General features: G+C 35.3%; 1 protein-coding gene and 1 long non-coding RNA gene across 2 annotated transcripts in view; one reads left to right on the plus strand and one right to left on the minus strand.

Annotated features, from left to right (window-relative positions):
• Nucleotides 1–561: 561 nt before the first annotated feature.
• The window catches only part of LOC145664193 (uncharacterized), a 119643-nt gene continuing 99443 nt past the window's right edge, over nt 562–20761 (plus strand). Inside the window, exon 1 of the long non-coding RNA XR_014127330.1 lies at nt 562–793. This is a non-coding gene — a long non-coding RNA (uncharacterized LOC145664193). The remainder of the gene's footprint in view (nt 794–20761) is intronic.
• On the minus strand, nt 7324–18881 carry LOC145664190 (uncharacterized). Its single transcript, XM_081730627.1, has 2 exons — nt 18752–18881; nt 7324–13139 (listed from the first exon to the last, which is right to left on the minus strand). Exon 2 carries the CDS (start codon nt 13121–13123, stop codon nt 11054–11056), a length of 2070 nt encoding a protein of 689 aa, XP_081586753.1. The 5' UTR covers nt 13124–13139; nt 18752–18881; the 3' UTR covers nt 7324–11053.

Genomic DNA, 20761 nt, shown 5'->3' on the forward strand with positions numbered 1-20761 from the left:
TCACGAATCATAGTCTAAGATCATTGTAAAAACAGGACATAGGTAATCATTGAAGCCTTTTGAAATGTAACGGCAATTTGTCACTTTGAACTTAAGTTACAACTCATAGTCTAAGGTCATTAGTAGAAAGCTATCAATGGTACAATTTGATTGGATGTGCATTGTCAAAAGTTTTTGTTTAAAATATTTTTGATCAATGTTTTAAAATATTTTGTTAGAACTTCTTTGTTTAAAACTTTTTAGGTTAGAAAATTTTGCACTCATTAGCAATTTTTGATTTTTAAATTAAATTGTTAGTTTAATTTTTTAACTCATTCAAAACTTTTATTTTTTAATCAATGTTTTAGTTTGAAACTTGTTAGCACTTGTTGAAAAGGTTTTAAAGTTTTGTTTAGAAATTTGAGTTTGGAAAATTTTGTTTACATTTTTTCACTACCTAAAATTTTGTAGCTTACTAAAAAAAATAGTGTAAGAAAAGTATCTGAGAAACGATTTAGAACAAAAAGATATGGCAACAATGTACAGAAGAATCACATCATTATGATGCAATCATGCATGTTAGAACAAGTTAATGAGCATCAGCAGAAATGCACGGCATCTGATTGCTTTGGGTACAGAACTAAAATTTTATTTTTACTTTTTATAAAGGCATTGATTATTTAAGGTTACTGTTAATAGCAACATCCATGCCGGATAAAGGATTTAGATACTGTTTATACCAGGGATGCAAATAAGCACTCGCCCGGGGTGAGTGGTTCATCGGTGCGGGCGATTATTTAACAGCATACCGAAAGTAAGTAAATGATTTCTATTGTGAGATGTGGGCTAGTAGCTTTTTTCTTGGGCTAGTAAAATTTTGTTGCTTATTTGTAGAGCAACCCACATTATGCTTTATTTTTTGTTTAATTATGCTTTATTTTTCCAAATTATGCTTTATTATGCTTTATTGTTAGTTTCAAATATTGTTTTATATGAATTGTATACAGTATAATGTATAATATTTACTATACATTAAATATTCTAAATATCTTGAGCTATTAATTAATATTTTATGCAAGCAATTTCTTTCATATTCAATGAACTTTCTATTTAATGCACTATAAAGAGAGAGGTATGCTTTACTCGAGTCAGTTTTTTATATCACTTGTGCGCCTTAGAGGTGCATATATACAGAAGGGAAAAGTATGATGCCACCAAAAAGTACAGAAAGTGCTCAAGTTCAAGAGGTACACATAATAATATAGTGTGGAGTTATTGTGTACTATTCACTATTGGCGGAGAGTTTTCTTCTTTTCCTTTTTTCTTTTCTCCATGTCAAAGGATTACACCGAAAAATTTACAGAAGTAAAAATAAGCTTTTCATTGTTGCATCGTTATGTTCTCATAGATTTTGCATTGTAAATATTACTTTAAAAATGTATTAATACAATATGTTAAACTTGTAGTTAAACAGAATTATCCAAGAATTGTGCTATATATTTAAAATTATGCTTTATGTTTTATTTTCTAAAATTATGCTTTATTATGCTTTTAAAATTACTTTCTTCTGGACCCTTACACAACCACAACCATGTTCAAGGTACCAACCATATGTCTAAATTGCTATTATGCTTTTTATGCTTTTGGGTTGCCCTACTTATTTGCATCCCTAGTTTATACAGTTTATTTTCAACTTCTTGCACCGAAAAAATGGGTACAGTTTATAACGATCTGGCAATACTGTACACAAGAATTGTATCACTGACGTTGCATGAACTTGTTCCGATACGCATAAGTCATTAGTTTTCAATCTTTTCTACCCGTCATGATACTTTTCCATTCAAGCGTGTACGCTCATATTTCAGCTATTCTTAATTTAAATTACAAGTAACTATTTAAAAAAGAAATTATATAATTCATTCCTTATTAATTAAATAACTCTGTTTTAATATAAACAGTAGAAGTGTGCTATAAATTTAATAGAAGCAAGTCACAGAATAACGTATCATATTATGAACTAAATCGTTTCTGAATTGTTGACGAAATGGCTGAGTTTCATTTCTGAGTACCAGCTCCTCGATTCGTGACTGAATGGTTCATTTTAAATCTTACGTACTCCCTAAGGCATATTTTTTTTTTTTACGCCCGAGAATCCACATTACTCTATTCTGATTGGTTGAGTGTTCTGACGTCACAAATCACTCTTGGTTTTCATTCCGTGATTTCAATTCGACTCTCAGAAGTTCTGTGACAGAACTAGATCACCGGAATATTAAACAAAAAACGAGCACTGAGCGTACAATGAATTGTCTAATTAAATAAGCGTGTTTATGGTTTACTATAGTATAGTATTGTGCTATATGCAAAGCATAATAGAGAATTCTTAATACATACATAGCATATAATTCCTTGTAATAAGCACAATTCTCTCTGCACAAGTAGAATAATAGAAATACATTGCGTTTTCGTAGTGCAATAACCTTTAGTAGCTTTTAGTTTATTAAACAATTTTCACTGCGTCACTTAAACAAAAGTAACTTCGAAAATTATGCAGTATAACAAAAACTACATGCACATTTACAACACGCAAATTAAAATAAATATCTTATTTTTCTTGACATAATTTGCAGAGTACATGATTTGAGCAGACAGTTCTACCAAAGTGCAGCCACGGTGGCTCAGTGGTAGAGCGTTCACCTCTGGTGCATGGGGTCCCGGGTTCAAACTCTGCTCCCACCAAGTGAACTTTGTGGTGGACAAACTTTGTGCGTGGGTTTTCTCGGGGTTCTCCCGTTTCCTCCCACTTCATTCCACAATTTCATTCATTTCTCATAATCACCGTCTCCTTTAGCCTAACCGGCATAATCGTGGGACGTAAAACTCAAATATTTCATTTGATTTCAAAGTTCTACCAAATTTTGACACATATCTTACATTTTCAGGTCTGGTTAGAACTTTGGGCAAGTCTTTACTTTAGGCAAGGCAGTGAATAAGCAATGAATCTGAACCGGTTCCCGCAGTTATGGTTACAGTTCCCAAGAAGGAAAGGCAGAAAACAACGTGCCCTGCGGGGCTCTAACCCGCCTTCACTCGCTGATGCTCGCTCGGCAATAATATGTATTGATAGTATATCATTGCCTTGCCCAAAGTAAAGAGTTACCGAACTTTGTATTTCTATTAGCAGAGCATGCATTAAATGAAGAGCTCCATTAGCAGAACTTGCAGATTGACTTAAGGAGGGCTCAGTATACATACTTTTTGCTAGGTAGCCTCTAAAAAGCAAAAATGCTATCAAACCGAATCAGGACTGGAGCACAGCAGGGAGGCCCATGCTAGGCGAGGGGGTCGTCCGTAGGGAGCAGGCGCGTCATCGACAGGAGGTATATGCAGAAACGTGGATACGGGAAGAGCACAATACATCCACTATCACTCAAAACTCATTTCGGCCTATGTTTAGCAGAAGGGGTCCAGCTATTTTCTCTAAAAAATGTTACAATTTTGGTAATTTCTGTTCACATTCGCTTAGTTTAGGGTAGGTTATGTTAGTTTATGTTATATTAGTGTAGGGGTCCCGCACAATTTTCCAAAAAATGATAGTATTTCGCTTATTTCTACCAATATTAGGTTAGTTTAGTTACGTTATGTAACGTCTAAGTACTTGCATCATTCATTTCGCCTGTAAATTTTGTGTTTTTACGTGCTTCTGGACCCTTGTACTAAACATACTACCTCATTTCAACATGCTGTGTGCTGACAGTAATTACATTTACACTCTCATTCTTTGAGAAAAAATGTTTCATATCGTATTTTACCTATAAATTTCCATTTGGTAGAATTGTGTGCTTGAGTGAACTTGCAGAGAGTCTGCTGTCTCATTTTACAGCCTCATGCCTAAATTACCACGTACAGATTGAAAATATGGGTGCTACTGATGTAACATGGAGGTGTGGCCTATTTTAAGAAGGCCACATTAAAAAAGTACGAAAGAAATGATGTAGCCTAAAATAATTTTGAAAGGCTTGAGTTCAGTTGAGTTGATTTTGAGTTTAACGTTCCTTTCAGTACAGAGGCTATATGAGACGGGACCTACTAATTAACGTGGAATCCAAGCAACATGAATTCTCTCCAGGATTCGTACCCAGCTCTCCCACGCCAATTTGAAAAGCTTATTGTACTAGTAGCCTCAATATGTGGGCGGAGTCACCAAACCCACACTATCCCATTTTAGGACTGCAAACTTACATTAATAATTAGAATGACTTACATTAAGTCTTTTAGCACCAATTGCCTTAGAACGTGTTTCTGAAGGGTAAAAAGTGGATTACATACCCTAAACTTTTTTTTTTTTTTTTTTTTTTTTTTTTAGAGTTGCACACTCAAATTCGTGAAATATTAACTTTTTACTGCCAAGTACATTACATAGCCAAAAACCAACTTATTCACCATTTTCATATCTACCTATTGTAAATCTGCACCAAAACTATTTTGCCGAGCGAATATATACAGGGTGTTAATCATAAGCGGAGTTAGAAATTCTCTGCTGGGGGACAGACCTTCAGAACAACCGTGGAATTTTTATTATCTTATACGTAGCATTTTTTATTTTTTGTCAAAAAGTTGGGGCAATGCTCCTCCATAGCTCCGCCCCTGGTGTTATTGAACTATGTCGACAAAGTGAAAGAGGTGATTCTTTACATCAAAATAAAGAAAAGTTCATGTTTGTTAAAGAACATAATTTAAACCCATTTTAACGTCCTCGTCGTCTTCCATAATTCTGCTAGGAGTATGACTGAAATTTTGTCCTTAGGGAATCTTCTATGCATATATTGCACATTGAAGAAATCTATTTTTTTTTTTCTTTTTACACCAAGCTCCGTATGTTCAAAATAGCGTGTGTTGATTTTTTTGCATTTTGGACAATCCTAGCTCTAAAACTATGTACACTCGTTTGAGATAACAGATAATACAAAGACTCTTATAATATAATCTCGATGTGTACATTGTACTTTTCCCAATGCCTAAGAGAACTACTTTTTCTTGAGGAATGGCTTCCTTCAGTTTGTTGGCTTAGTTCATTAACACCATATTTTATATTTATCCAGAATAACACAACGATAATTTGTTACAGATGGAGTTGTACAAATTTTGACTAAGAGCTCCTTCGTGGCCAAGCGGTTAGTATACGCACCTTTGGCGTGAGAGATCCGGGTTCGATTCTTGGCGGGAGTTCATGTGAAGCGGATTCCACGTTAATCAACTCAACAAATTTTGACTCTTTCCCGTTGCACATCCAGTATAACAGGCTATGTCAAGAGTATATTACCTGGCTAACATCTGCAACACCAGCCTCCTTAAGTTTTCGAAGTAGATCAGAAAATAGAAGGAATTACTACACAGTGCGCTATGACCACTTTTTTCGCTTCCTTTCTTGCATGCACAGAATGGGTACAGCTTACTACTTTCCTTTTTTCAGTAAGCTTGAAGTTGCACAACAAGATAAAACGATTATAATTCATTAGGAAAATATTTCTGTTCTTTGCTTCATCGTAAAAAAAGCACTGATGCTACATGAGACGTAAACCAAAGGTAGAATTCGAACTACCGTAATTCATTCAAATGTCTGGACTCTTACACCACGAATCGAACCAAAGACACCGTACACCAAAGGCATGCTTGTCATTGAACCAGCAAGAAGATCGAAGATTATATTCGTGTTATCAACGAACTTAATGGTGCAAGTAAAACGGGAGACTTTACACCGAGAAACCACTTAGGGCAGTCACTAAGAGGAAATAGGCACAGTTGGAAGTACCAGTACTGCGTGTTTTTTTCTTTAAAGCAAACTCATGGAATATTTTTCGTGAATGTCTTTCAGTTTCTCTTTAAGAACTAAGATACAGTCTTCAATTTAAGTACAGTGAAGTTCCGGTATTCCGAATAAGTCCGGGAGGAAAATTTTTATTTATTTATTTATTGTGGCAAAAATACGCAATTTTAGGAAGTTAATAACAAAGAGGATGAAAATGGATGCATGTTTTCGTAAAAAAACAAAATAAACTTTCGTTAAACACAGTTTTTTTTTTTCATTGATACTTGTATTTTTTAAATATTGTTCAAGCTTTGCACGGTTTTTTCTTCACTCAAATTGTAGCTTTGCCAACATTTAACTCTGTGGCCAATTTAGTCACACTTTAATCATTATCTAAACGCTTTAGAGCGTCTAGCTTGTCTTCTTTACGCTTACTCGCCATAACAATCGACTCTCGCACTGTAATACGCAAATGCTCAAAACAGAGGAAACAATGTTCGCACTGAGACAACAGCTGACAAACTGCCGACCGCTGCAGAGTGAACAACACAAAGATAATACAGCCATAATGGGAAAATTTGTAACTACGGTACGTGGAAAAATAAAGGCAACATATTTTCCCAACATTTATAACTTATCCAGTACAGTACATATAGTGTTGTCAGAAAACGTGTTTTGAAATATTATATGCTATATATTGCAACACAATAGATCCGATTACCCGCTTCAAACCACGATTTTATTGTTAATCCGGGTAATCTGAACAGGGTTCGGTCCCAATTAGTTCAGATTAGCAGGACCCCACTGTATCGTTAGAAAGAAGTCCACCTCTAAACGTTTGGTACATCTTTACACCTAGTATGACCATGATAAATAGATGTCTTAGTATTGAAGTATCTTACTCAATGGGGCATGCACTGTATCCAAGAAATACAAAAAGATATGCTATGGCGTGAAAAACGCCAAAGCATTTGTTGCTTTACTTTTTTTTTAATAATAATAATAATAATAATGAGAAACTGCCATTATGTGCTTCCGTCTAAAGCAGGCCTAAGTCTTTAATTCTCTGGTGGACAACATAGAAATAAATTTATTATCTTTCAACGTGTTCTCTAGACTAATCAATATTAACATCTTAAGGACGAAGAACGTTTAACGAGGGGAAAAAGTTCTAGTTGTATGTAAAACTTAGTGAAGCTTTTCCGCGTACTTTGAGTGGAGCTAAATATTTGGGTAGCCCAAGTTGTAACACACAAATCTGTCTACTCAAGAAAATACTAACAAATAATTTACTTTGTGTATGTAAATCCGTTCGAGACACACACTCATTGTATGAAATTAAAACTACTGGAACTTACACTTGAAAAATACATCGACAGTATTTTTCTTCATCAAGGAGTTTGGTATTTAGATTTATGCAAAATTTGTGTCACTGGAAGCCTAAAAGGAAGACAGTACGTATCTCAGTACTGCTTTTAAATTTTTGTACAAAATAAATTCTGATTGTAAAAATAAATAAATAAAATAGGAGTACATTTATTCACATTTTTAAAAAATTTTATTAACTATATTTTTTACAGTGAGTTCCATTATGACGATTCTCTACTTTCTCTTGTAGTAGCAAGCTTACGGAAAGAATTTACTACACTTACTATACCAAAAATAAACAATAGAAACATCAAATGAACGCCAATTACTTCAATGTGCCACAAACTAATGTGTTACATTAATGAGATTAACACTAAAACATTAAGAAGTTATTTTTAACATTTAAAAATAACTAACCAATCCAACATAAATAGCTTAGATAAATTCAATACAATAAAACATTACCAAACATCTACTCGCCTCGTTCGGTGGTCCTCTGGATGATTTAATGCTTGAAGAATCTGATAATTTCAAGTGCATTTTTCTTCTTGATAAATACACTTTTTGGACTTTCTTGTCTACATTTCTAGTCCTTCGATGAACTGAAAGATCTACATTGCACTTAGACTTATTGTATTTCCTTTGCATTAATATCTGCATTAATTAGTTCGTAGATGAACTGTGAAATAAATTCTACACTGCACTTTGTTAAACTATAGAAGACTAAACACTATCCCTGTGGTTATGTACGTGTGTGTGTGTCTATATCAATGATCAAGGAAAAAGGACTTGTAGCAAAGCTATACAACAAACATATTAATTATTTATAGACTAACATAACCACACGGATAGGGGTGCAGTCCTTGTCTACAGCTTTACAGTGGACAGTGCAGAATTTGTTTTACAGTTCCTCTATCAACTAAGTAATGTAGATAATAGTGCAAAGGAAATACAATATCTTTGACTCAGTACAATGTAGATTTTTCAGTATATTTAAGGACTAGGAATGTAGACCAGAAAGCGCAAAAAGAATATTTAACGGCTCTGACGAAGAAGAAAGAAGCCTTCAAAATTATCAGATTGTTCAAAAATTAAATGAACAAGAGGACCACGTATCAATAAACCGAATAGCTTCCATCAGTATTCACAGTATTGCCAAGGTTAAGACCGATGATCGCTTTATTAGATTCAGCATAATTTTCGAAGTAACAAGTACAATCAGATGCTACTGGTAAGAAGACATGAATATCCGAAACTATCGATATATTACTGAAAGAATACGTCACATCTGGAAGCAAATTGAAGTTAGTGAAGTTTATTACGATGATAGCTCGTTTATACACTTGCGAAATACATAAAAAGTGATTAAATTAGGTTCTATTATACTGAACGTAAATTTCAGACGATTAAGTTTGAACACTTCTTTCGCATCTACCGTATTAAATGTAGTTAGGCACTTTCACTGTGATTAAATATAATAGTTATTTATTATTATTTCTCTCCGATTGTTAGTAACCGAACACTGCCTAACAACTGATTCCATTTATCAAAAGGAAAAAGCAGATAAATCGTATAGTTACTATTTAATATGTCTGTCAAATATTGAGATAAACTACTAACACAATAAAAAAGATGTAAGGCAAATCATCTTCATATTAGCTACAACCAGCACTAACTAAATCATTTAGATTAGCACTAATAAATAGCACGTTATAGGCAGTTATAATTAGCCACAGGAGATAAATTTCAATTATCAAATATTGTTTCACTTTCAACTATTGCAGTGCTAATTTGATATGCCACATTTGTGCAATCATTCCCTCCCCCATTTATGATTTAAGCTTAGTTAGTTTGGCCACCATTAGCACATATAATATGCTTAAATCTAACACAGAAAATTCTATCTTTACATATTCTCGCATTTATTTACAACTATGTTTTCAAACGAAGGTTATGGTGAAATCAAATTTACAAGTATTCGAAGTGAAAATAAAATTGAACCTTGAAATAAATTGACAAACATATTTTCTCTCTCTCACATTTACGAATTTGTAATACGTACTCTGATAACTGTTGCATACACTTATTATTTACCTGTTTCCTTTGCTTTAATATCAATACTATATTATACAAGTATATTATAATACTTGTATATTATATACAAGTACTGGGTGTTCAATATACAATGCAACCCGGAGTTTGGGATAGTAGAAATTTTGAACCGGAAGCGGTACACAAATAATGGTTATACCAAAATGAAACCTTGTTCATACATATATTTTTAAACTAGGAAGCAACGACTGAAGTACACTAGGAACCACTTTTTTTTTTTATTACAAGTCACGTAAATTGACTCATAACTTATACGTGTAGATGTTGTGTCGTTAATTTTCAGTTTGTATAGTTGGAGTAGCTTGGAAACTATAGAATGGAAAAAAGAATTTTTCATTTCCATCGATAACTAATCGGATGAGGCCTCTGTAAGGGGGTTACTAAGGAAAATTTGGTTTTCATAAATTAACGTTCTGAATTGGCAACAGTGCTGATGTTTCAGTGCATCAAAAGGTGTGTTAAGGATCTGTCTACATTATGCAATTCCTCAAAACAATTTTCAAAAAAACTTTGAAATTATCGTGATAAAACTTTTACGTACATGCACCCGACAACACTGCTATTCATCACGAACTGAATTGTCAGTTCCACGGCAGATTCTAGAAGTGCCCCCGTTTTGATTCAATGAATAGCAGTGTTGCCGGGTGCATGTGAGAAAGTTTTATCGCGATAATTTCAAAGTTTCTTTTCCATTGATTTTAGAAATAGCATAATGTAGACAGATCGCATTTTCGCCGATCCCAAGAGGTTCAGTCAGAACATGGCTGAAGTAGCATTCTTAATGACCACGTACCGATGACGTCACCTATTACTACTACTACTACTACTACTACTACTACTACTGCTGCTGCTGCTTTTGCTTTGGATCTGTATAGTACAAGGGCAAACTTATTTTAATGATAATTTTAAAAAGTAATCGTTAAATCACTTTCTGAATATTATTTTAACAAAAGAAGTGTTATAAAAAATTTTAAAAATTATTAAAAAAACTCTCCTTAGGCAGGAGGCAGGGTTTGAGCCCACGCCAAAACGATTTTCCTTACTAGCGTGTTGCGCTAGTCCAATCAGCCCCGACAGCAGCTAGCATTTACTTTGTGCTATATGTATGTCATGACTCGTGATGTCGTATCTGTATCGGCCAATCAGATCAAAGGATATCGGAAGCTCTTGGGATCCGCGAAAATACACTGAAACATCAGCACTGTTGCCAATTCAGAATGTTAATTTATGAAAACCACGTTTTCCCTAGTAACCCCTTACAGAGGCCTCGTCCGATTAGTTATCGGTGGAAATTAAAAAATTCTTTTTTCCATTCCATAGTTTCCAAGCTACTCCAACTATACAAACTGAAAATTAACGACACAACATCTATACGTATGAGTTATGAGTTAATTTACGTGACTTGTAAAAAAATTGATTTACACCTTCGGTTACATCTGGCAACACTGTGTGGTTCCTAGTGTACTTCAATCGTTGCTTCCTAGTTTAAAAATATATATACGTACAGTGTTTTATTTTGGTATAACCAATATTTGTGTACCACTTCCGGTTCAAAAGTTCTACTATCCCAAACTCCAGGTTGCATTGTATATTGGACACTCTGTATAATACTATATAATACAAGATACTTGTATCTTAACAGTAAGTCTTAGTACAACTTGCTTTTTTTTTTTTTTTTTTTTTTTTTTTTTTTTTTTTTTTTTTTTAGTAACATTTCCCTGTGTGTAAGGCTTTATCAACCTGCACATTAAAACTTACATTTAAGTGAGTTTCACGACATTTTTTTCATTTTTTTGCATGTGATTTCCCTAAGGACGCATTCTGACTTATACATCCTGACAAAGAGTGGGGAGCCGCCGCTTTCTGCCTGTCACATTTTGGATGTATAAACGAGCGTTTACTTCGAGAATATCCGTGCTCGAGAGTGAAACTATACTTAGGAGGACGTCCAGTTTGAAGACATTTTCTTCCTGGAAGCTGAGTTCGCCTTCGTGAGACAGCTGTGGGTTGTACAGGAATGGTGGTTGCTCTGCGTCCTGCCGATACTTTTAACAATCCCAATCCCTTTTTGCCATACGAGTGGAGAGCTGACAAAAGTGAGGATTCAGTTATAAGACGTCTATGAGCCCGATGTAAAGCTTTAATAGCAGAATGAAATTCTCCGGGATTATTATCGTATTTCATCAGTATATCCTCAAAAATTTCCTGAAGTTCTCTTGTGGCTTTCTCTTTCAGTTGCGCTGTGTGCTCAATCATTGGTAATTCACCAGAGATTGAGGCACGTTCTGAAACGTGTTCTTCACCATTCTTCTCTGAACTGGCTATATTGCCACTTTCCGCAGATGATGCTAGAATGGCTTGTCCTTTACGTGGGCTATTATACGTAAGAGACCCAAACCAATCAGGAGGCAAATCCATTTTTCCCGTTGCTACCCAATATAATTCCTCCTTGGTCTTCGAATCCTGGGGAAGTATATTATTTGAGGTTACGTTAGCTTTTATGGAAACTGCATGTTGGTGTTTGCATGGTGCACCAGATCTTCCCATCATGCAATCACACCTTCCCAAGTCCATATCAACTAGGTACGTTGTCGCCTCATCGGAAGCAGATGCTACACTATATAATGATCCACTTACGTAATGCACTGCTAGCTTCTCGATCTTCTCTGGATTTGGTTTGTAGCGTGACTGCAGCACCTCATCCCATCTACCATTAGCAACATTAATAATTTTTCGTTCATAATACGATGGCATATCTCTTACCAAGAAATCTAGTAATTGAGGGATGCTGAAAGCTCTGTGCCTCATTAAAATTCTGTCCTTCAAAACTCTAAATGCTGCTTCAGTAATGTTATTTGTATTGTTTCCATGAGTTATCATACTTTTGCGGCTATACAAGCTCCAAGCATCACGTCTTTCACTAAGAGTTTTGATGTACGAGACGTATTGTGGATATTTTAATGAATTATCGCTACAGAGTTTCTCCAAACTATCCTCAAATTCTTTTTTGCTTGAAGCGTATACCAATTTAGAAAAGCTCCTGTAAAGGTTTTGTCTGTCTCTTTTGTCAATGGAGTTCGTGGCACAATATAACCAACGCCACACAGCTTGAAGGACATGAAAAATGCAAAGCATTAACAATGTTTCCGGAAAGCACACAGATAAACTATTCCGCAGTGCAATGCAGTCATCAGTGATAAATATTTTTGGCCCGGAAAGAGCACGACCACCAAAAGAATACTGTGTAAGTAGCTTTTTATATTCACTCAAAGCCTTAGTCAAAATATCCTCTTTCTCAGAACTTGTAAGAACTACTCCTATCGGTAATCCCCCAACAATGGTGTCAACCATTAAAAGAAAAATCCTACAGTTGAACCTATCAGCATTACCTGAACTATCAACAAATGCTATGTCCGCACTACTTTTCAGACGGTGCACACGCTCCATTAATGGTGTACACAGAACAACGATAAAATTATTGTCTACTTCGCAGAAACTTATCCTAGGATTTTCACACCTTAGATCTGCCACTTTTTTTTTAATACTTTCCATTATTTTGTTCGGCGTGTACTCCCCATATTCATTTTTAAACACCTTATAATATAATCTATAGACCCATTGTAATTCTGGACAAATGGAACGATCCGCAGAGACAACAGCATAGTCTTCGTGTTCCTCCATTAGTGTTCTCTTGTGGATTTCCATTGCTTGAGATGGGCTGTTACCTGCCTTGAAAAGCTCCAAAAAAGTTATTCTTGTTTCTGTAGACGGGTCCCGAAATTTCAAAGCTTCAGATCCCGTGGTGCGATGGTTGTGGTCACCAATTATTCTAACGATTGTTGGATACTTGGGCATGTATATGTTCTTAGACCTGAAATAATCATAACAAAAACAATTAAATAACTCATTGTATTAAAAAGAAAAGCTATCAAATTTTAGCGAGAAACACGACTAATTTACAATTATCTGACATAGAAAGTATCTAACTGTTTCATTTATATCAGCGTCTCCAAAAATTTTTGTCGTTGACACCCTGAAACAACTATTAATTATCTGCAGCCCCCAAGAAATAAAAGATTATTTAAGAAAGAAATTACATATAATGAAAATCAAGTAAAATTACGATTTTATAACACTAATGCCCAATTGCACCAATCGAGGATTAAAACCACATAAGGCACTCCGTTATTTTCATCTTTGCATAAGAGTTGAGCTGAGTTGATTTTGAGCAGCGAATCTATAGGAGACGGAACTTACTGATTAACGTAGAATCCGAACCACATGAGCTCTCGCCGGGAATCGAACCTGGGTGTCCCACGCCAAAGGCGCGCGCGCTAACAGTAGCCACAAAGGAGCTTTCATCTTTGGATAAGAATCTTACATCGTTGCACCAAGAGTCTGTGAAAAAGGATTAACTTCTCCATGCTCGTGGACATTTTTTTTTTTTTTTTTTAAGCCATATCAACTACTGAAAATTAAATTGCATTTCTGCTTTTTCAGAATATTAAGGGTGCTCAGTGCACTATAACGGCATTCAGATATTGAAGGAAATATCTGCAGGAAATCTGTGAATGTACCATTTGGGGTTATTATTTGTCGTTTTATATGCACAGTGAATAGCATGCACGAAGCACTACCAAAGTCCAACAGCTTTGGATCTGAAGGTGAATCATCTAAGTACTTCTTTAGATCGTTCAAAAACTTGAGGTTTACATTCGGCCCGTCCATTGATACTTGCAGCATCTTTTTCGTATCTAAACCAATGTCTTTCAAGTTTCCAAAAATGCCATCAGATGATCCTCAGCAGCAGCATGACCTAAAAATGCGGACATAAGATATCTTGTTCGTCCCAAAATCTAGAACTATATCCATTTGACCCTTCTGAGCGACAGGACTGAAACTTTCATCAAAAGAAATACAGATGATAGGACACTCTTTAACCACGTTTGTCAATTCTTTTTGAAAGTGTGGGCACAGTCAATGTGCATCTTGAACTGTTTCGCAATTTCGCCGAGAAACATCACTTTAAAAAGATCACTACAAATGCCAAACTTCTAGCAAAAGAAGGGTTATAACTTGATTAATAGCCCACAATATTTCTGCAGTAATAACTTCATGTTTGATGATAAAATTGTTGAGTATTTCTAGGCATAACACAAATATTGAATGTTGTGATTCTGTTATCAATAACACAAGTATGTTCGTTATTAACAACTCAAGTTCGCACTTCACGAAGTTCAGTTTTCACCGAAACAGAGTTGTAGTTGATGAAGCAGCATTCACAGGAACAGAGTCTGTAGTTGCTGTCTTAGCAGGTACCATGTGAAACAGTTTTTTGCTCAAACTTGAAGAATTTACTCTTTTAATATGCATTTTGCTTTCGGCATGAGATCGAACTGAAAAAATCCCATATTGCTAATATAAAAATTTGTCATCCACAAAGAGCAATACCCATACTTATTTTCTAACCTCTGAAGCAAATTCCAATTTGAATTTATTGTTCTGTCCAACCACTCATCTCTGAAAGAAGTCTTTCCTCTTATTTCACTCATTGTCTCTGAACAGATAAGTGCAACATTAACGTAAGTAAGTAAATGCATAACAATGGATGCAGTATATTATATACCGTACATAATATACTCAGGTCTGCAAACTAGCTGTAGGGTAAAATTTACTGACTAAAAATGTGGAAATGCTGACTAAATACCTGACAGTACTGACATCAATCCTCATTTATCCCTTTGGGGATCTTATGGTACAATTTGTACCATACGCGTTTTTCATGGTACATTGCGTTATTTGAGCTTTTTCGTCCGGTTTTTTTTTTTTGTTTTTGTTTTTGTTTTTCAAGTCCAAAGGCATTGTAGAAGACATTACGTATGGTTTCAGACCTTCCTGCGTCCAGACATAGGAGGTGATGACGTCATAAATCAAATTTATTTTCTCATTTACTAAGCCTATGTTCAATATCTTTTGGCGGGCTTATTTTTCCACGTAGAAGATTGAAATTTTGCACAAACATTCAGTCCACCGAGTAGTATTTACCAGGTTTTTTTTTCAGATTTGTGAGTTGAAACAGGGGCGGAACCAAAGGGCAAAGGGGTGAAAAAGGGATATTTTTACCCCCAAAATCCCGTTTTTCAGGATTTTCCAGCCTCACGTACATGATTGGGACACCTGAGTCATACCGTCTGAAAGGCAGTTCCATTCTGAAGAGAATGACGGTCGAATCATTATCCTAGGGTAATTAGGGACGTCTCAGGGATTTTTTGAAAAATATACTTCTGTATAGGGTAACATGGGTATTTTCTGAATTATTTTTCTGGCGGGCTTATTTCTGCACCTAGAAGATTGAAATTGTGCACAAACATTCAGTCCACCGAGTAGTATTTAACAGATTTTCAGATTTCTGCGCTAAAACAGGGGGGTCCAACGGGGCTAAAAGTTAAAAAAAGGGAAATTTAGTCCCAAAAATTCCCTTTTTTTTGGAATTTCCCGCCTTAGATACATGATGGAGACAAGTGAGTAATACCGCCTAAAGGCAGTTCTATTCAGAAGAGAATATGGGCGACACATGACCCTAGGGTAATTAGGGATGTTTCAGGAATCTTTTTCCCTGAGATCAATGTGTTTTGTGGTAATTTGGGGCATTGTGGGAATTCTTGATAAAATTTCTCCCGCCCTTACTATTCAAGATAGAAACTTGAAATTTGGCACACACATTCAGTATACCAAGTACTATTTATCAGTATTTTGTAGATGGCTACGTTCACACAGGAAGGTCCAGGGGGGGGGGGGCAAAGTTCGAGAAAAAAATTTTCCCTCCGAAATTTTCACTTTGACATTTTCTTTCCCGCTTCTGGTATATGGTATGAGCATGCAAGTGGTACCATTTGAAAGTCAGCTCTATTCTGAAGAGAATGAGGTATGAACCATGATCCTAGGATAAATAGTGACGATGCAGTAGCTGCTTGACTGAAAGTCTAAAAAATAGCCCAAAAAGCCGGGATCCGGAAAAGATCCCCAAAGGATTAAAATATGAAGCAGGCTAGGCTACAATAACAAATCAAATAATTAACTGTTTTTAAAATTGGCCGCCACCTTCTCCTCACTAAGCAGCTGTGAAAATTGATCTTGAAACGACAAAGAAACGCGATAAATAGGTAATGCTGTGCAATCATCTGGGGGGGGGGAGAAAATCACAGCTGCTTAGGCCAATCCCCTTGCCTCCTTCTTAATATACAATATAAAAACAAAGAAGTACGTACACAAAAATTTGTGCTGCATTGTGTACGACAAAAAATAATAATAATAATAATAATAATAAAATAAAATAAAATAAAATAAATCAACAAACACTTCGTAGACTTCACAAAATATTTTTTCAAAAATCAATAGGTAATGCGCCTTGCAACAAAAGACACTTCACCTGAAACTCAATATCACTACTTTCATGATCTCTTGACCGACAACCCCACCTCAGACACCCTGATCGGAGGTCTGATACAGTAAGCCTAGAGCATTATTTGTATTATATAAATGTATTATTAATTTATATTACAACTTGTATAAATAATTGTATATTATTCTATTCTAGTTATAATACAAGATTGTTATTACCCTTAACTTTTAGAATTCAAAAATCCAGGGTAGATTAAAGAGAAGGATAATATTTGTATATTTCATAATTTTTCCAGTATGTGGATCAAAATTGCAGTATCAAAATTAAATTCCAGTATAGTTCAAATATTTCCACTATCAGTATACACCATGAAATTAGCAAGTGAAAGTGAATCACTGCGGTCCCACGAGGAATTTCATAGTTTCATTTGTACAATAAAATATGAATGTTCATATTGTATTCTAAGTAGGATTATAGGAATATGGCTTTAAATATATATGCAAATTTAATAAAACCCAACATTGCCAAATAATACCCAATTTTGCCCAATAAAACCCACTGGGCTGGGCTTTAAAAATATGGGTTTTTCACAACCCTTCTTTTACCAAATGTGAGAAGAGAGCAGTCACCTCTTCTCAAGGAATATGGGAACGAAGAAAATCTGTGATGAATTGATATAAACAATGGCCAATGATTGTCTTTCATATAGCACAATGAAATCTTGCTAGCAGTTTGGAGGAGCACTGAAGATAAGGAGAGATGTGGAAGACCAAAAATAGTGGTGACCGTGGAAACTGTGGATCGTGTGCACGACACGAATCTTGCAGACAGGCGACCTAGTCTTTCACGTATTGCAGAGACCCTTGGGATCAGTGTGGAACATGTGAATTACATCGTGCATGAAAAACTTTGTTTAAAAAAGCGTCGCAAAGTGGGTACCCAAACTCCTCACAGCTAATCAGAAGCGGACAAGACAGGACTGTGCAGAGTGTTTTGCGCCTTCTTTTAGTAAGTGCTTCCAGCTTTATTAAACAAATTATTACTGCTGATGAAACGCAAATATGTCTGTCTGAATGCGAGATCGAAACTTAGTCTATGCAGTGGTGCCATAGTGGGTCTCCCAGGCCGAAAAAATGCCGTAGAGAAAGCGAAGGATGTCGATTTTGGGAATTGTTAGGGGGTAATATTGAGCGAATAGCTGGAAAATTACACACCGCATTGAAGGAAAACTGGTGAGGAAAACTGTCCAAACGCACAGTCTTCTTGCCAGACAATGCTCCTTGCCACAAAGCAAGCCATCGCAATGCACAATCTGTGTAAAATGAAGTTCGATATCATTGACCATCCCCTATTCTCCAGATATGGTCCCTCAGACTATTATATTTTCCGAAAACTTAACATGGACCTAAAAGGAACTGAATTTAGACAATGACGTCATAGCAGCTGCAGAGTTGTGGTTTGTACCGCACGACAAAATGTTTTATCATCATGGGATAGAATTGCTGCAGGATCGTTCTATTAAGAGTGTCAACTTACAAGTCAACTATGTTGGATAAAATGCTATCACTGTGCACCTAGCGTCATGTTTTCACTCTGAGGCCAGAAACTTAAGTAATCCGCTTCGTAAATGGATATTCAATAAACTACGATCATACCAGGTAGGCCAATAAGTATAAATTCAACGATCACCTAATGTGACAGCTGATGCTGTTTTTGAGATTTCAATTTCCGCATGTCTGGAGTAAACTGGATAATTTCAGACTCAAGATCTGGCTGCATGTTAAGTGTTCCTGTATTTGTTCTCCTTAAGAACGAGGTGAGAAAACATTCTATCAAACAGATATGTAGTGGCAAATGGAAACAGAAATCGTACAGCCCTTTTGGAAACTTTAGGATAAACAGCCTTAGTTTGGAACCAAACTCCAGCAACGATAATAAAGTAAACAGCATTTTGAACGTCAAATTACAAGGTAGCTCGACAAATCGGAAAATACAGGTGTAGGTGAGACGCCAATCATCTCATTAAGATATCATAAATTAAATATAACATAATCTATAAAAATATAAGTTAGTAGACATACCAACATCTCTTGCCAACTTTCTTTATCGTTACTCTGATGTGGGATGGGCATCCTGTGTGCTTCGCTGAAGCTTTACTTTTATCTATGGGATGCGTGTTGTGATGACACCGATAATCTGCCTATAATGAAAAAAAAGAAAAAAATGAAATCGATGTGATAAATCCATTCTGAAGTTCTTATTAATTACTATAACAATAATTAAAATCTACTAAAACTACTTGAAGTTCAGAGATTGTAGTGCATAATTTAGTTACTGCAGTAGGAAACCATATGTATGTCACACAATGTATACTACAATAAATTAAGTTAAGCTTCTGCTTCGCCCCCAGACCCTTCGACCTATTATTACAATTTCAATTAGGGCCTACCGAAACCATGAGATATGTATTTAAAAAATCCTATTTAAATACCATGAAGATCAGGATGGATTGATTTAAATCAGTCTGATTTAAATCACTTGATTTTTTAAATAAAAATCGTTGATTTAAATCAAATTCCGAAATAATTTAAAGTGAAAATAAGTAAAGTCCCGTTTCTGTTCTGTTATTTCGATTATGGAAGATGACAATCATAATACAATGAGACTCAAATGTACAGTATGTACAGTATTGTATGAAAACAAGTGTCATGCAGAGGATGATTAGGGAAAATCCCGTTTTGAAGGGGTAACAGGGCAAACCTGTTCTCTTCTTAACATATGGTTTATATTGTAAATCGTTAACTATTCCAACGGGGAAATCACTATCGACATTTAAGACGAAGATTCTTTTGTGTGCGCGTCTATATATTTGTTCCCAGATAATAGGGCGTATTTAGAAGTGTCCTATCCCCTCTCGATTTTTTTTTTTTTTTTTTTTTTTTTTTTTTGATTTTATAACTTTGGGCAAAATTTATGTATTTCGTACCGCAAGCTAGTTACAACTTCCTTAAAAATATGCCCTTGCCAAATATCAGTAACTTTTGTGAAAAAAAAAAGTGTCACTTTGATAAGCGTTGCTGTACTTTTCCTTAACGCTTAACCTTTTAAATTGTATCACCTATTTTTAGGTGATAGGCTAAAATCTCCATTATTCGATTAAAAAAGTACCAATAAAGATTTTTACTTCGTTTTCTCGAAGGCATTGTAGAGCATGTTACATATGCTTTCACGCCTCTCTGCGTCAAGACATAGGATGTGATGACATCATATTTAAAAAAGATATTTTCTGTTGTGCCTATTTTTATTATTTTTTGGCAGGCCTACATTTTGCATTCAGAAGACAAATTCTGCATACTCGTTCAGTTCACCCTTAGTATTTTTTAGATGATTTCAGATCTCTGCGTGAAAACAGGGGGATCTAGAGGGGAAAAAATATTTAAAAAAATGGATTTTTTTTAACAAAAAATAGCTTTTTTCGCGATTTTCCCGCCTAAGATGGAGACATATGAATGGTACCATCTGAAAGGCTGTTCTATTCTGAAAAGAATGATGTACAAACCTTGATTTTAGGATAAATAGGTATGTCTCAGGAAACTGTTACCTGAGATCCTGTTTTATACGCGAATCTGGGGATATTATTTTTCGCGGGCTTACTTTTGCGTCTAGAAGTTTGAAATTTTGGACACTCATTCACTGCACCCCTTAGTATTTTTCAATTTGTTTCAATCTTTACCTTTAAACAGAGGCGGTACAGAGGGATAAAAAGTAAAAATGGGATATTTCTTAACAGAAAATCCCTTTTCTCGTGATTTTCCAGCCCCAGATAGCCTACACGATGGAGACATTTGAATGTTACCGTTTGAAACTTTGTTTTATTCCGAAGAGAATAATGTACAAATCATGATTCTAGGATAAATAAGAATGAGTAAATTTCTATATTACATCCGGGTCATCTGGGGTATTGTGGGGATGTTCTTAGCTCATTGTTAAATATTTTTCCCGCCCTTACTATTCAAGATAGAAGCTTGAAATTTAGTACACTCTTAGTATTTCCCAGTTGATTTTGAGATCTGTGCGTTAACATAGGGGAG

Source organism: Thermobia domestica, chromosome 11, assembly GCF_964235325.1.
Source record: "Thermobia domestica chromosome 11, izTheDome1.hap1.1, whole genome shotgun sequence".
NCBI classification, from domain to species: Eukaryota; Metazoa; Arthropoda; class Insecta; order Zygentoma; family Lepismatidae; genus Thermobia; species Thermobia domestica.

Excerpts from the sequence above, each read along its gene's own strand:
- LOC145664190 (XM_081730627.1), bottom strand. The coding sequence starts at position 13,123 with ATGCCCAAGTATCCAACAATCGTTAGAATAATTGGTGACCACAACCAT.